The sequence below is a fragment of the Labrus mixtus genome, chromosome 9 (genome assembly GCF_963584025.1).
Source record: "Labrus mixtus chromosome 9, fLabMix1.1, whole genome shotgun sequence".
In the NCBI taxonomy this organism is placed as follows: Eukaryota; Metazoa; Chordata; class Actinopteri; order Labriformes; family Labridae; genus Labrus; species Labrus mixtus.
Window position 1 is genome coordinate 22,483,298 of NC_083620.1, and position 16,675 is coordinate 22,499,972.

At 41.5% G+C, this 16,675-nt stretch overlaps 1 protein-coding gene across 3 annotated transcripts in view; it reads right to left on the minus strand.

Annotated features, from left to right (window-relative positions):
• robo2 (roundabout, axon guidance receptor, homolog 2 (Drosophila)) overlaps positions 1-16,675 on the minus strand; it is a 289,279-nt gene that overhangs the window by 12,088 nt on the left and 260,516 nt on the right. For all 3 annotated transcript variants that reach the window (XM_061046940.1, XM_061046941.1, XM_061046942.1), the window contains 7 exons: positions 16,444-16,470; positions 13,622-13,664; positions 9,465-9,592; positions 8,342-8,614; positions 7,203-7,328; positions 2,263-2,422; positions 43-306 (listed from right to left, as the gene is read on the minus strand). In XM_061046940.1, the coding sequence (XP_060902923.1) occupies positions 43-306; positions 2,263-2,422; positions 7,203-7,328; positions 8,342-8,614; positions 9,465-9,592; positions 13,622-13,664; positions 16,444-16,470 (1,021 nt within the window). The remainder of the gene's footprint in view (positions 1-42; positions 307-2,262; positions 2,423-7,202; positions 7,329-8,341; positions 8,615-9,464; positions 9,593-13,621; positions 13,665-16,443; positions 16,471-16,675) is intronic.

A 16,675-nucleotide genomic window follows, 5' to 3' on the forward strand; every position in this document is an offset into this window, starting at 1 on the left:
AATATACTAAATAACAATGTGTTTAGATTCTGCAGTTTTTACCATGTCTGCTTTGCCATGTCCAGTTGGTATGCTCTGGTTAGTTCATCCAAATGAGCCTGGAGCATGGGCTGCATTTCATCTCTGGGAGAAGGGGTAAGGGTGGCGGTGGACTGTTGTCCAAAGGAAACGGCAGCGGGGGAGGAGGCAACCCCTCGGATGGGTGGAGTGGGAACCCTCTCCTCCTCTTCCTCCAGCTCGTCCTCCATACCTTGGTGGAGATAAGTCTGCACAGGCATGGGCGGGCCCCATCCATCACTCTCATACCTAGTGAAAGAGGAGAAGCGTTTTGATGCTGAACTCGAGGGAAACAACACACTTACAGTCACAATAGAGTATTGTTTTTAAAACATGGTATGAATATTAATGACTGTAAAAAAATTCACAAAACCGACAATGCCAAATGAAAAAATCCATTTAGCTGACCAACAGTAAAAAAACAGTGGAGCATGTACATGTACTGCAAGTTTTCCAAAATGTGAAGCTGATAACAAGAGTGCAAGACATTTTACCAAATAAGAAATGAACTCTAAACATGGAGGAAAGCAAACCTAAGATAAGCTACATAGCTGAATGGAGAGATACTTTATTGATCCTGAGGGAAATTCAAAAGCTCTGTGTTATAACAATTTAAAACACTATAAAAGGAATTAATAATGAGGACACTAATATAAACTCTAAGAACAAAAAACCCTATGTACAAACACAAGGTTGTTTGACCTTGTTGAACTTTAGTAGGATTTATTAAACAACAGGTCTGAGAGGAGTTATGGAGGTAGTCAGGCTTCACGTCCTCATGGCTGTGCTTATACATCCTGAAATAATACTGGCCATAAAGAAAATGTTCATTAAAGAAATTTGTCAGTGCACACTCCATAGGACATAACTGTTTTAATCTGCTGCCATTAAGAGCCGCCCCAGATTTACAGTGCAGGGGACTCTTCATTTGCCAGATAGCCTATTAAAGCCGATGACTCTCGCAGATTGGAAATTGGAGTAAGAGGACGTAGCACCTACTGGACCAAGGAGAGAGACACACACTCACACTTAACTAAGCTTCTGGTACTTTGCTACTTCTGATGAGTGTGTTTGAGCCTCTGTTGGAGTCTAATTAAACGTTCAAAATGTGTTATTTGATAAAAAAGTAGAGATATACGCTAAAGAAAGAAGATGTTTTAATACACAGAACATTTATAAGAACAGCTTTCACGTCTATTTCAGACTCAGAGGTAGATCAAATTCTGCTGATATAAATCCCCGACTCTGTGTCTCTGAAACAATGCAATTATTTTTTTCCACTCTGAATATCAGCAAATAGATTAATCTGAAACCATCTGTGTCTCTATGAGCCAGTAGCAGCAGGGGATTGCAAGAACATTGTTTTTTTCCCTTCTCTCTTTATTTTCCTCTCATATAGTCATGCCGTAGATTGTAGACAGGATCAGCAGATAGTTTGATCTGGAGCCATCTGTATGTGAGTCTTCATGTGGGAGCCTGTATATGGGAGTATGTGTGTGAGTATCTGGCTGCCTGTGGAGCCCATACACACACACACAGTGATCCTTCACTTTTCTCCAGATGTACAGTCGTACAGTAATTAGCTGCAGAGAAAACAGTTCTAAACCCTGTTATTACACAAAGCAATGTGTGGTGTTGGTTCTGTTGGCAAACACTGTCTTGTTTGTTCCAGCGATAAAGACTCGACTGCTGAGATAGTCAGACCAGGAAACCAATGACTGCATGTTGGACACAAACAGTGAGAGCACTATATGAAGCATCGCTGTATTCCAACGCTTCACTGGTTGTGTTAAGTTAGTTTCTACTAATTTTTATTCATTATGAGTTCATCTTGAAGTTCAGCAGCCCACAATATGACTATAATATTTAATATATTTTATTCTTATTTTTAATTTATACATAATTAAATTTGACCTCACCTTTAAAACAATACTAAGTCAAAAAAGGCTCAAATAAAAGCTGTAGGAGTGTTGATGGCTTGGATGGAGATAGGTTTAATTAGTTATTTTAAAACAGAAGGTCCAAACTAAAGGAACTTACAAGTCAGTATTTCAGTGAGCCATATCACATGTTTTCTGTTTTTACCATTTTGCAAAAAATAAATCCTACTGCATACATTTTTTTGCTTTTCATATCTCTTCAGTGCAAACGATCTTCAAACCAACGTAATGTATCAGTGATGATTTAAATCCCTGGTAGACATACCCTGCTCCTTCATGAAGCTCATTGGGATAATGGTCCATCTCAGTGCCAGGGAGGGGGTGAATAGGAGGAGGGGGCAGGGGAACATTGGCCCAGTTGGACCCATTAGCTTTACTGGGTTTAGAGCCAGCCTTGGTCTTCTTCTTCTTCCCTCCCTTTCCACCTTGAATGAAGAACAGAGACATTTAAGAGACGCGTTCGTTGAAAATGAGATTGTAAAAGAAAATCAATTAAAAACTAATAAACAAGTTGGATAGCGTTGCAAATCATAGTAGCATCTGTTGCCAAGTGACAAATGTATCTTCTAGAGAAACTCAATTTAAACCAAACACGCTCCTAAGATTACAGATCCATCCGGACTCAATTTCAACATGCCCTTGGAAAATCATACACAATTTCAAATCCAACATTTCAGTGGGCTCCTGCCTGTCAGTGCTTACATAGAAAAGCTCAAGGTTGCCTGTTGAAAAGCATGCTCCCATTGATTAATTGCCTGAAAAGCCTCAAATCTCCATAGAAACAGGGGAGAACGGCGGTAAACGAGGCTGAGGCAGACCTTTGTGCTCCACCCATCCCTCAGTGTCCCCTTTAACACCAGGCTTTGGGCTCCACAATGAAATATCTCACTTCACAGCATCATCATAATGAATGGCTTGTGTAGTGTCAGTGTGTCCCTAATGGAATTTACTGAGAGTCTATTACTACTTTCATTTCTTTTATTACACCGGAGAGCTGCTAACCCCATCCATTTCCACTCATATCCCTCCAACACCAGATTCCCCTTCGACCCATCCATCTTTATAAATCTGCCAGCCAGGTCAATACTGGGTTTTATACGATTTGGTCACCTCGAAAGAAACGTTTATTTCCTTTAAAACTCATTTGACTTCAAGCCCAAATCTGTTTTAAGTTGAGGCAAATAAAAAACCACATGAATACAAAAACATGCAGATTGCAAATCTAATCTCAGTCGGGTTGAGATTTAAAAAATGTGAAAGTCTAATTGGTTCTGTGGTTTATAAGATGTTATCTTCATTTTCTTTGACTACATTTCACGGCTGTTTTTTTTCCATCACAGTCATATTTTGTTATAAAGGGAAACTCTTTTTTAATCTCTCTTCATTTATGAATGAATGCTCAAACATTTCTTACAAGCTCTTGTAGCAATCTTAAGAATAAAGAAAATGTAAACTTCACTTTTGTATTGTGTTCCTTCATTTGTAGAAAAAAAGGGATTACTCTTACATTAGGGCTGCAATAACAGTCATTGTTTCCCCCTTAAATAAATGATTATTTCAGCCCGCTTTGATCTATAAAATCTGAAAATAAATGAAAAGCAAATCCTGTAAAAAAATTAAGAACTATTTAATGATTTAACAACTAATCAACTGATAAAAATAATTAAAGACAAGATTTATTTATCCAGAAGTAGGAGACAAGGAACCCCTGTCTGATGAAAAACACTCAGTAAATCTAATGTTGAATACAGATATCTAATCTTGTCACACATTACATAGAACTTCATTTGGTGCAATCATTTTTCAGTATTGAAGTTTGTAAATAAGTATCTTTCTCTCATGCTACTTAAGCATAAGATTGGGTTAATAAAAAGGAAAAAGAGGACCAAATGTTAAGCACTATACCCATCTATAGATCCATTTGTGGCAGGGTGAATTTTTCCTCCACCAGTAAGGACCTTAAATCTCTATCATGGAAATAACCCAAACTGACGTCAGCAGCCACACACACTAGTGAAAGACATCTTGGGGAAACTCTGTTGAACACATTTGTATCTGTCATCTGATGGTTAGAGTTTGCTGCCAAAGGCCTGTAATCACTTTTCCCCCTGCCACAAAAAAGCTGCCAATATTGAATCGTGTGCAACGTAAAATCATGCACTCTAAAGTAATCTAATAAACTGACTTTACTCACAGGCAGTAAAAAGTAGATCACTGCCATCATAAGAAACTTACATACATTCTTTTGTTCTATTGATTATCATGGGAGCCACAGCACGGAGGAATACAAAACTCTAAAGTGAGTTTTTAAGTTATTTTAAGTCTTTTAGAATCAAGAAGAACAAAAACATCCTTACAATGAGAATGAGAACAATGCTGGGGCAGAGGATGAAACATCAGGCATGAGGAGATAGAAGGGGTGTCAGTAAAAGATTAATCAAGAAGAGAAGTCATAAAAGAAACAACTGTAAGCCCAAGGCAGACGGCAGCACAGTGTAAGTATAGTCTGAATGTAATTGGGTTTCCTAATCGCACCTCTGGGCGACGCTCGACTTTTACCAATAAATGGGAAGCTGACGTGATTGTTCAATCATCCTTAGCCCTTCACACAAGACCAGCCATCAATATTGTAAATGAGCCTCTTCTAGGGAAGGATGGTCTGGCATCGAAGTTACAACAGCTTAGTCCAAATATGAAAAATACAGAGAGAGGCTGTGGCTAGGAGCTACACAGGAATTACACAGTGAACCCATCTCCTGTGACAAAACTAGGACTCTCTTCAAAGGGGAACACATACTAAATATAGACTCAGCTTCGGGTATTTATACTCTAGGTTTGGGCGCTCCCAGCATCTAACTGCAGGGCTGCATAGCCTTGAGCTTACTTTGTTTTCATTGGATGCGTCAGTGCTGAGGGGGAAAGCCACAGAGCAGACACTCCTGAAGGACTGTGCAGCTGGATATAATCTTTGAGTAGGAGAATCATTTCAAAATGGATATCAAAATAACAAAAGTTGTGTATCATAATTTTTTGTTGAAAAAAAACAAAAACAGAACAGGTTACATAACAGGGTGAGATGCAACATAGGTGGAGAGTACAGAAGAGAAATAAGGTCACAACCAACCATGGACTTCACATTATCAGGGACTATGCAGCTTCCCAGAGTTTGAGAGGAAGGAGTGCAGGAGTCTGCAGGGTCTGAAACTGCCTCAGAAAACATCAGCTACCTATTCTCCTCTACACTAAGACAGCTTTTAATGAGCAGTTTCATGTCCCCAGTGGAGATCCATGCTGCCATGAAAGCTGCTCTATTTCTGTTCCTTTTCATCCCACTCTCCTCCTTCAGACCTGACATTCATTATTCCTTCCATCTCCTTAGAGGCAGAAAAAGGCACTGTAACTTCAACTCTTCCCCCCTTCAAACACAAAATTTACTTTGGTTCAAGTCTGATAAAACCTCCGTTTGTGCTGTTTCAGATCCATCACTGTTTGAAGGTGTAGTATACAGTGTACAGCATAACTAGAATATGTACAGCTTATAGACAGACACTGGTTTTATTCATCATCTAATGATCAAAACAGCAACAGGTGTAATACATATCACACATTCTGTTAGTTAATCATAAAAGTTCATTATTTTATAGCAACATTTTAACAGATTCACACTTATTGTCTATTCAATTCTTATTTAGATCTTTTATTAGCCTAATACTAAGATGCAGTAAAAAGGCAATGTCACTGTCTGTTGAATATGAAGCTAAAGCCAGCACCCAGTTGGCTTAGCTTAGCATAAAGGCTAGAAGCTGGAAGACATAACTAGCTGGCTCTTTCCAAAAGTGATCAAATCCACAAAGCAAACCTCTGAAGCTCTGACTAATAAATACCTTCTTGTTTGTTGAATCTGTTCAGAAATTGAGGTTTAGAGGGGACACATTACAAGTTTTTATACTATGCTAAGCTAAGAGACGGCTTTTTATGCCTTTATTTAGAGATAGGACAGTGGATAGAGTCAGACGTTGGGAAGAGAGAGAGAGAGACAGAGAGTGGGGAATGGCATGTGGGAAAGGAGCATTAGGTCAGATCAAAACCCGGGTCGCCTGCTTGGAGGACTATAGCCTACATACATGGGGTGAGCGCACTAACCAATAGGCTACCAGCACCCCTGGGTGTCGCTTTTTAACTGAACAGAGGAGAAATTGGTGTCAATCTTTTTATCTAACTTTCTACAAGAATGTGAAGAAGGGTATTCAGCAAATGTGAAGATATTCCTTCAAAGCATTTTTCTTAACATTTTCAAGAAGATTCCCAACACTGTGTTGCTAATTTTTTTTTTTCTTCATCTCATGAGACTACAGCATAAAACAAGATGTTTCGGTCCAGGCCGAGCCCTGAGTAACCTGTGTGTCTCTGGGAAGAATCTGCCTGTAAGGCATGGTCACTTCCCATCCTTCTCTCCAGCCTGCTGTGTGCCAGAGCATTGAATTAGAGACCAGTTAAGGCAGTGGATTGTAACTAGATAAAAGAGGAGAGTGGAGAGGAGGAATGCAGAGGGCTGCCTTGGTGTCCTATAAATGACATTGTAATTCTCTGAACATGGGTTTTAGTGTAGTCAGCCACCATTAGGGGAAGAGGGAAGAAGGGAGGTATTTTTGCCACTTTACCCAGCCAAGCATCTCTAATGGTGAGTGTGTGTGTGTGTGTGTGTGTGTGTATATAGTCCACTCTGTCTGAAAGACTCCCTCTGCCCCTATTCCCGTCTGCTCACTCACACAGCCAGAGACAAAGCCTTTACAGTGATGGCAGAAAACCAGAGTTAGCACTTGCAGCTATACTGTGTCAGGAGATCATCAGCACTATTCTTTCTGTCTGATTTAAATGTTCCCTTTTCCTTATGCTCCAATAAGCTGTCAACTCCTATCTTTTATCACATCATGGCTATTGTACACAGTACCCCGTATAACTAAAGAAATTACTTGAAAGCGTTCACATGTAATGAACTGGAAGAAGTGAAGGCTGAGTGAGAAAAGCATCTTTGGTGAATGAGAGGGACTGTGTTTATAAAATTTCCTCTTAGATGTCAGGTTAGCACATGCAAATAACAGATCAAAAGCGCAATTAGGACATCAGTCCATCATAAAGTAAAGCAGCAGAACCCCAGAGAGTGTCCCAGTCTGATTTGTAAGATCCTCTGCTGCGTAAACCAACCTGAGAGACTGCCGCTTCGCTCTGAGCTGTTGTGAGAGCTGGTGGTGCTGAAATCTTGTGATTGGTTGTGTGGGATTCTATTAGACAATCCATCGGCCAATCGGTAGTCAGGAATGAAAAGGAGGGCTACAGTGGGGGTTAAAGGGCAAAAATCACAGTGGCATCAGGTGACTGGCAGTTAGCACAAGCACATGCAAACATGCAGTTAGAGCATAAAGCAAGCAGGATATATTCAGGGTTCAAACATTCAACAAGGTGCACTTGGGAAACTTCTCTTTGACCTTTTTTATATTTTTATGCACAAGACAAAACAGTCGTTAAGAACTTCTGGTTTGTTGTCGATTTAAATAAGTATATGCTATCATCAGCAAAACTTTATTTTCATGAAATTGAAGATTTGATTCTATATTGTTTACCCTTGAGAGCTTTTCAACTTTAAAAAATAAAATGATGCCACGGAACATTAGAAGAGGATTTTCTTCTAAAGAGCAAATGCACATCAGAGACTATGCAAAACCTATTCTGAATTTGTTTTAGACCGTTGGAAAATAAGATCATCAATATATCATAAAAACACAGCCAAAAAACATTCACTACACCTTAAGTATGAAACTCCTCTTGGTTTTGATTAATCCTGAATCAAATCCACAGTAATTCATTTGGATTATTTTCTTTAATTTTAGTCAAGATAAAAAGGATTAGCAATTACTCTGAAACTGAAGGAGGAGTGATGCAGACATGGAAACCCAGCAAGAAATAGATGAATGACTTAACTGCACCACTTATTCATTCATGATGCGTGTATTCAACCTTGGAGAGTAACCAAGATGATGTCATCTGGGGGGGGGGGGGGGGGGGTGGGATTACTCTTTTTAAGACAACTCCCCCAAACCACAGCAGGTTTGGAAAGGCTTCAGAGGCCTTTGATGGGAAAGTTTAAAATCCAAATAAAGGTCTTTTTAGAACTGTACATTTTTGGCTTGTGATCTATCTACTTTGTCTTTGATGTTGCAGGATGAGGATTATCTTTTGGGGACTCGATTATACATACATCTAAAAACATTTGATGGACCTCACACAGAAGGGCAACAGGTGCCTACAAATTGCCTTTAGAACATTTACTTTTATGTCTGACTTACTGTTGTTGCATGAGTTCTTGTCAGGCAGGGAGTAGCCCAAGCTGGCCATCTCCTGCTTGGCCTGCAGTGAGGCCTTCCACTGAGCCTCGGGAAGATCCACAGCCAGCTCGTGGATACTGCTGGAGTGGAGAATCTGGGTGGTGGCGTAGGGAGTGGCTTGGGATGTCTGACCAGGGCTGTTGTAGTTGGCTTTGGTGGTGAAGTCTATGCTGCTGTAGATGGCTCCATCAGATAGCATGGTGCCTGTTTTATCCCCTTGACCAGAGGGGAGATCTGGAAAGGGGAGGGAGGAGGGTGGTTAGAGGGCATGTGTCTTCTAAAATACATATTCAGCATAATTGTAACCATAGCAATTAAATACAACTTGTGGTTTGGTTTTGATGCAGACAAAGAGGACTATCCCTCTTGGTCTGGTCATTTCAGTATAGTTCAGAGCGTATACAGTTGAACTTAACAGGTTCATCCCATTAAAAATAAAAGCACCCCAGTTATCATATATAGCTTCTCCTGAAGAAGTGTGAATATCTCAGTCTCCTCCCTCCTCTGTTCACATACGTACATAAAGAATAATACTGTTGCTCCACTTGTGTGTGTTTGTTGGAGGAGGAGGGGAGGGAGAGAGAGAGAGAGAGCCAGGAAAAGCGCTAGCAGACTCCCTCTGCAGTGCATGGCTTGCATGCCCAGTGAAGGGTAGATGATGTAGAGCCGTGGCGGAAGTGTCCGCATCTGCGCCAGTCAAGCTGCGCCTGTCCTTCACGACTGGCTGCTCAGGACCATCCTTTCAAAAACCCATCCACCCCCTGCTCCTCTGCCTCCTCTGCCCGTCTCCTCTCACATTCTCTTGCTGTGAGGTATGGGCTATGACACCAAGCTGGACTATTTGCCATTACTCAGACTGGTGACAGCAGAGGCCCTGCTGTTAATGTTCTAGCTGTCCTCTGATGTGATATATAAATATATACCCAAACACACATGTGATATGCATATATGTATACATCATGCATGCATAAATATACATGATGAACAACAGGAGATGTTGTAGAACAGAGAGGAACGCAGGCCATCATCTTTCATCTTTATTGTCTCTTTATCAAAGCCTAAAGGACAGCATCAGGGCACTCACCTCCTCGGCTAAAGTTACTCAGGTCATTTGGTCCCCCGGAACTGCTGTTGACAGGCAGGCTGGTGGCCGGCCAAGAGTCCGCTAACCAGGGGTAACCTGGGTCACTGGCATTAAGCAGGCCCGGCCGGCTAGGCAGAAACACAGGATGAAAAGCTACATTACACATGTGAAATTACATTATTATCAGAGCTATGGGAAAAACATTTCCAGTTACTTAGTATGCATAGTCTTATCCACATTATGTTGGATTTAGAAATAATGAATACAAACATGACAGTAATCAGCAGTGAGACAATGGAAGGACAAAAAATTTCAAACAAATGTTTAAATGTAAGAATGTGCACTAGAATGTGTGTTTGTGTGAGATAAGGCTGCTTTAAGCAACAGACGCTAATGAAAGTATTCGGAGATAGGGGGAAATACTGTACGGATACATTTCTTCTCCTGCAAAGTTGAAATTCCTTCAGGCAAATGCAGGCCTTTATCTCTCTGTTCCTCCTGCTGTGTCTTTGTCACATTCCCTGAGTTATTAATGCAATATCACACTTTGCAGACACTAATGCATGCATTTGCTCTCTGCACACATGTACAGCATTACACAAGGACACCCACATGTGCATGTTTCCTTATCCATTAATTTCCTGTGCATTCTGCTGTGTTTTCCCATCAACCCCTTGTGGTGATGTCCAGACAATCTAAATCTTATCTGATGAGACGTCAAACGTCGGCCACAGACCCAACATGTTGCCCCGACCCACTTGTGGGATGCCTGTACAGTATGTGGGAGAGGGCAGCTCCATTTAACAGGTGTTGTGTCCCTCCTGAGAGGGTGAGACCCATAAAAAGCAGCCATTAAGAATTTAACCTGCCATGGGTGACTGCTGGGAGGCCATTAGGGCCACTTTGCTGTACAATCACGTCTCAGGCTCGTTACCATGGGTAACACAGATGGAGTTAAATGAGAATGAGATGGAGCTAAATGCCTTTTTATAATGTGTCACTTTGTTGACACATCACACTGTGCTTGTTATCAATGATTTTACCTTCAAATGCATAAAAAAAACAGAATTTTCAATAATATCTAAGAATGTACAAAAAGTAGTAAACGTCAGCAGAGGAAGGATAGAAAATGAACACATTTTAAGCACAAAAAACCCCGTCAAGTGAAATGTTGACAGTGCCTTTTGAAAAGTTCCCCTGAAAATCAGTCCCTGCAACTGGAAGTCAAACACCACATGTGATGAAGGGGATGGCATCCACTCAGAAAAACAGAGCACCCCGCTGTCAATACCAGGCAGAGCTGAATGTAGCTGCTTACAGATACACATGTGCATCCCGAGAAGCTGCAGAACTCCGTAGTAAGCAGCCAGGCTGTGTCTTAGCTCCAGTGGTGTGTCGTGTTGCCTTTGAGGCGCCGGGTAAGAGTCAAGCCCTGAAGACAGGGACAGGTAATGGGTGTGCTTCAGTCAGCCTCTCACTAAGCCACAGGTTCTAATGAGAAGAGCTAGGGGGTGGGGTGTGCGGGGGGGTATGAACTGCAGCCCTGGCAAGCTTAGAACCCTCGCTGTGGTTCCTGAATGCCAAAACAGGCCCTCGGGGGAGACAAGTCATTCAAATTGATGGCTGTGCATCAGACAGATGCACTTTTATAGGGTAATACATCTCTCCTGCCCTTCCTACCTCTGTTTGTTGCTGCCATGTTCCCCCACCGCCATCAGGCTCTCTCACCATACCATATTTTACTTACACTGTTTTCCCTTATTTATCCATCCTACCCATTTGCCTAATTTTTCTATCCATCCTCTCTACCTCTAGTTTCTAAGGTATAAAAAAATCCATAGTAATAAACCACGCCTTTGTCTCACTTGTCCTGTGTGCACCACCAAGTCCTCACCAAGGCCACTAAAGAAAGACCATTTGAAAGACACAGAGCTGACAGTGGAGCTGACAGTGGCTGCATTGTCCTTGTATTTATCACACAGTTTTCGAGGTTAGGATAACTAGAATAAGACTGATTCCTATATTGGGTATTTGTTCTATCTAAGTACATATATGTGTGTCACTGTTTGTGTTAGTGTGTGTGTGTGAAATGGTTTAGTAATAGGTAGCAGTTGAGGGATGGACACCAGGACATACTTCTAATGAAAAGTCAACACATAACTTTTAATCCCTGGCCATCCTAGGATGGATGGCAACCTTGGCAGACAAAATTTGATTTGGAGCGTTTCCTCTCCCTGTTAGACACTTCAGTTACTTGTGATGGGTAGGAAACCATAAATACTGCCCAAGATGCCTGACACTGAGCCTCCTATAAATAAGCCCAGTGAGAGATATTAATTCCAGAGCAACTTCATAAATCAGGTGTTTATGGTCCCACATACCAGTGACTAGAACTTGGATAAATCTAGACATTAGCTAACACTCAAGCATTGGGAAACAGATTACTTCCTGGATCAACTCTCAGGCAACATACAATCATTTAGCATTCAGATCCAGGGACCTAAAGGAATCTCCATAGCAACAGTGTCAGTGAAACCTGTTCACTGCCATGCTCTGCCCATGCTTCCCACCAATAGGAGAGGATCTGCTTTGCTAAAATATTGATCAGTGCCAGGATAGGAAGTTATTACTACCTCCTAATTACCATCTCCCTATTGGCAGGGGGATAAGGAATGAGCCCTTATCGGCTTTTATCAATTTCAATTGAGCAGCCAAGTCAAGTCGTGCAGGTCTACCAATCTGCAGCCTATTCATCTTCCATGAATCATTTATTTTGTGATCGATTAAGTGTAATTGTTCAGTCAGGGCAATTTGGTAGGAGCCAATGAGAAACTGGAAACAGACGCGGCTTCATTTGCTATTGTCTAATTAATGCAATAAACATCTCATGTAACAAATGAACACATTTTCCTCTGATACCCTGCTGCACATTTCCACTTTCAGGGCAGATGGGCAAGTTGCAACATCTGGGATTTGATGGCACCAGAGTGACTAACAGATCAGAGGCTCTGGTTGGAATATGAGTTTCAGACTGCATCCTTTTTCAGTGTTGTGGAAATTGTGGCAGTCGGTACTCCCGACTAAAGATATGACAAATATAGAGCACCAAAAATACAGACATTTCAAATCCCATTCGCTGGAGTGAGAATCCGAACCACTTATGTGGAAAATTGAAGGAAAAACACTACAGCAGAAAGTAGATGAGAAAAGGCTTGGCAAGTGGCGTGGCTAATTTATTGAGAGCGTGCTGGAAGCTCACAGAACAATATAGGAAAATTCTCCGTTATGGCATTCAGTCATACCCGGGCAGTAAGGGAAGAAAATGGGAGAAAAAAAAAATTTAAAAGCATAAATAAAAAAGCTGCAACCAGACCACAGAACAGACAGATTCCCAAAAGGCCAGAGACACACAGGGTCAGATTCAGTTGGCAATCTCTCGCTGAGTGTTTGAGCTCTGGAGGCTTTACCTAGTCAGGTGTGATAAGCAGTCGGTAGACAGAAGCCCAGGATTCTCAAGGGACTTTCTTGAATACCCACAAAGGCTCAGTAACTGGTGTCATTGAGATGTGCCCTATTCTCTGTAGCCCCTCTCGCTGTCACCAACACACGCTGACACAGAGCAGACTGTATGGGGGTGCAAGTGGGGTACCTCCACACACATCTATCCCCTGGGTAATTATTTTTACATTATTACATGTGCTCAGATCCCAGCCGCCCACGCAAGGTGACAGGCAAATTTATCACTCCGGAGGGCTTCTGGGTTGCCTGTAGCCAGCAGCAGAAGATAAATGACAAAATAAAAGCACTCTCTGCTTAAATTGTTTCTGTTAATTCTGTTGAGGAGATTTATGAGTTCATCTATCGATGCATGAACAGAGATGTGGAAGAAATGTATATTTGCACTCCAGTTTGCATGGCAGGCACACAAACATACCGTATATTGGTTATCTATCTATCAGTCATTTATCAGGGTTATAATCAAATGCATCTTACTGGAGAGTTATTGCTCGACTCAGGAGGAAAGGTTGTGTTAAAATGTGTAAAGCTCAAGTCACAGAGGATGAAATCATAAAGATTGAAGTTCTGTATTTGATTAGGTTATTGAACTTAATAAATGATGGCTGTTGTGTTGTTGTTGTTGGTGGTGGGAAACTCACCTTCCATTGCTCATCAGACCACCATCGACCCTCTGGAATGTCACTAAAGTCAGAGAAGAAAGAGAGAAGAAAGGGACAAAGCCAGATCTTAAGTTTTATTAACAGTTTACATAGCAAACAAACAGGATCTTTTCCACAGTTAATAAAAGATCAATGTCTTTTCAATACTGTCCAGTTTGTCCTTGTGCTGCAACACTAATATTTCATCTGTTCTTTTTTTTCTCACACAGCCAGACAGTTGATGGAAAAATAAGGGATGCAGATGTCCCCACTGCGTCCAATGCCTTTGATGAAAATTAAAAAAAGAAGTGCAATGATGAGGATTAGATATTGCTTGGCTTTGCATAAGTGGAGACGTCATGTGTTCCTCAAGGACAAGATGCCTTATGAGAGGCAAAACTCATTTCATCTTTCTTATTTTGCAGCAGAGTTATTATCAGATTTGTGATTAAATCTCAGCCCAAAAATGATTAGAAAAGGCAGAGGGCTCATTAATCACGTGGAGTTCTCTATCTGCAAGCGTCGAGGCTGAGTTACTGATCCTTCAGCAAGCAAGGCTCCCCAGAAGCCATACATGTGGCCTGTTCCATTACAGTGATCTATAGATAACAAGGGCCACTCTTTGTCAGTGGCTAGTAAAACTCTGTGGCTCACAGAGAGAGACGGCTGTGAAGGATCCATTTCATCTCTGCTCAGTGACCATGATGACAAAGCAGCATCAAGACTTCTAAGCATGTAAGATCTTCAATGGATCACACAGGAAACACAGAAAAGCATCAAGTTTTGGAAATCACCTCATGCCGATGAGAGGAAAAAAAGAGAGGAGGGGAAAAAAGAGAGCTGGTTTTACCCGAGAGAGAGAAGGAGAGCTGTTAGTAATTTGGCTCATTTGTTCCACAGATGGAGATTAAAGAGAGAAGGAGGCTGAACATTCCTCCTCTCTTTTCTGTTTCATTCAGGTTGATTCCACAACAAGCCCAGGCATGGACCAGAGAGGGGGCTTTTCTGTGACTGATGTAGTAACGTACATGACAGGGAGAGGAAAACTCCCACAATAGATTACGAGGGCTGCTAACAGGACATTTTAATGCATCATCAACATTACCTAAGCATACTTAATCCAATTTTCTCTCCTGGGAAAATATTGTAGGATTTTATCAAGAGAAACACAGTTTGAATTTGTCTGGAGTTGCTTGTCAGAACAGTTTACAGTTTATTTGCAGCATTAAGTAACTGAAATGCAGCAAATGGAGTTGGAATCTTACTACTAAAAAAGTTTGATACGACACCAACATTGCAGGTCTGTCTGAATTATATATGGCTTTGAGACAGTTTGAGACAGAGTTGGTATTCCTTTTTTTCCCAGGCAAAGCTAAAGCTGATTCTCTTTGTTCCACCAGCAACAAACTTGCATTAGAGTATTTTCTGTCGTTTGAGGGAGACGACTGACGGAAGGAGGAGGTGGAGGCGAGGGGAGGCTGTGCAGCGGGAAGGCCTCTGAAGTCCCTATCTGTGCTCAGGCACATTTCTGGGTTGCTGTGAAACACTTTCATGTTAGCCAGAGTGACACGGCGGCATTGCTGTGCTTCTCGCCTCCGTCTTCCAGATAAGCACTTTCTCCAATATGAATACAGATTAATCCCTTTTAATAAGCATTAAGGGGGGGTGGACGTAATCAGCATATAAAAATTCCATCAAATCTCTTTCCTGCTGGCCGTGTGCCTTAACAGTGTACTGATTTACCTCTCCTGCCCTGACAGCTTTAGGGGGCCGAGATAGGACACTCTCGATACATCAACTAATTGTCAATACAGGGAAGAGCAGCGCTGTAGGACTCTTCAGACAAACTCTGGCTCATGTTCTAAATATCACCTCACTCTAATGTTATAATCTCTCCTATACGTGACCTTATTATGTGTTTGCCCCTTAAAACTTTAGTGAGATAACATTTGTCCTTTCTGGCTTCTCTAAAGTGTAATTCATATTTTGAAGCTCATGTTCCATTAAGATATTAGTGTTTCCTACTTCCTGTTGATCCAAAAAGGCCACTGTAAATTGAGTTTTTGGCTGAAGATCCAGAGGGAGGACGTAGCTATATTTATATTTTACCAAAACATGTTCCTGTTTAAGTTAGTCAGTACATTCAGAGGAAGGGGCAGTTTGCTGACCTTTTGCTGTAACTTTTTACCCCAGCGTCTTTGAGATGCTACTCTCCATTGAGTCCACTCAAACCACAGAGTGTAAGACATACTGTAACAGTTCCTCTAAAGTCTTCTTAGAAAGAATCATAGCCTGGCTAGTTGAATATAGTCACAGTAGTGGGGGATATTGTCACAATAAAAAAACACATGACCTAAATTGAAGAAAAAGGGGAAAGAATTCATCAGACAGCTGCCTTAAAGACACCTAAGGAGAACAAACAGGGACAATACAACAGGATCTGAGACTTAAAAAGAAAAAAAAAAGAATGAGATCATTAGATGAAGAGATAAGAGGACAGGCTTACCCTCTACCACTGCCACCAAAGAAAGGTACACGAGACAGGATGAAACTACATTCAAACCAGGAGCCACAACAAACATACACAGAAATACAACACAAAATGTAAAGGAAGCTGCAGGTTTGGCAGGAATAAGAGCTTAAGTTTGTAGGGCTCTGGTCATGGCCAATAGCAAATCCAAAATTTTGGCGTTATGGCTATGAAGTTAAGATCAGTATAAGCCATGACCATAAGTCTGACAGTCCAAGCATATATACTGATAACGGGCAGGAGATGAATCTGCGCAGAGGTGGGGTGAGGAGACAGGACAAATGAACAGTACCTGCAGGGGTGAAGGTGAAGGACTGAACTGCAAAACAAGAAGACAGAGAAGTTGTGCGTTAAAAGCCTGCAGAGATAAGCGGTGCTTTAGGGGTGTCTGCACACTGGGCACGTTGTCAAGCCAAGAGATGGTGAGGGTCACTACATGTATGACCTCATCGTCACCCAGCGTGCAGAGCTTCAGCCAGGAAAAGCAGCCGGCTCAGAGGCCACAGAGGTGTAGAAATGGTGGC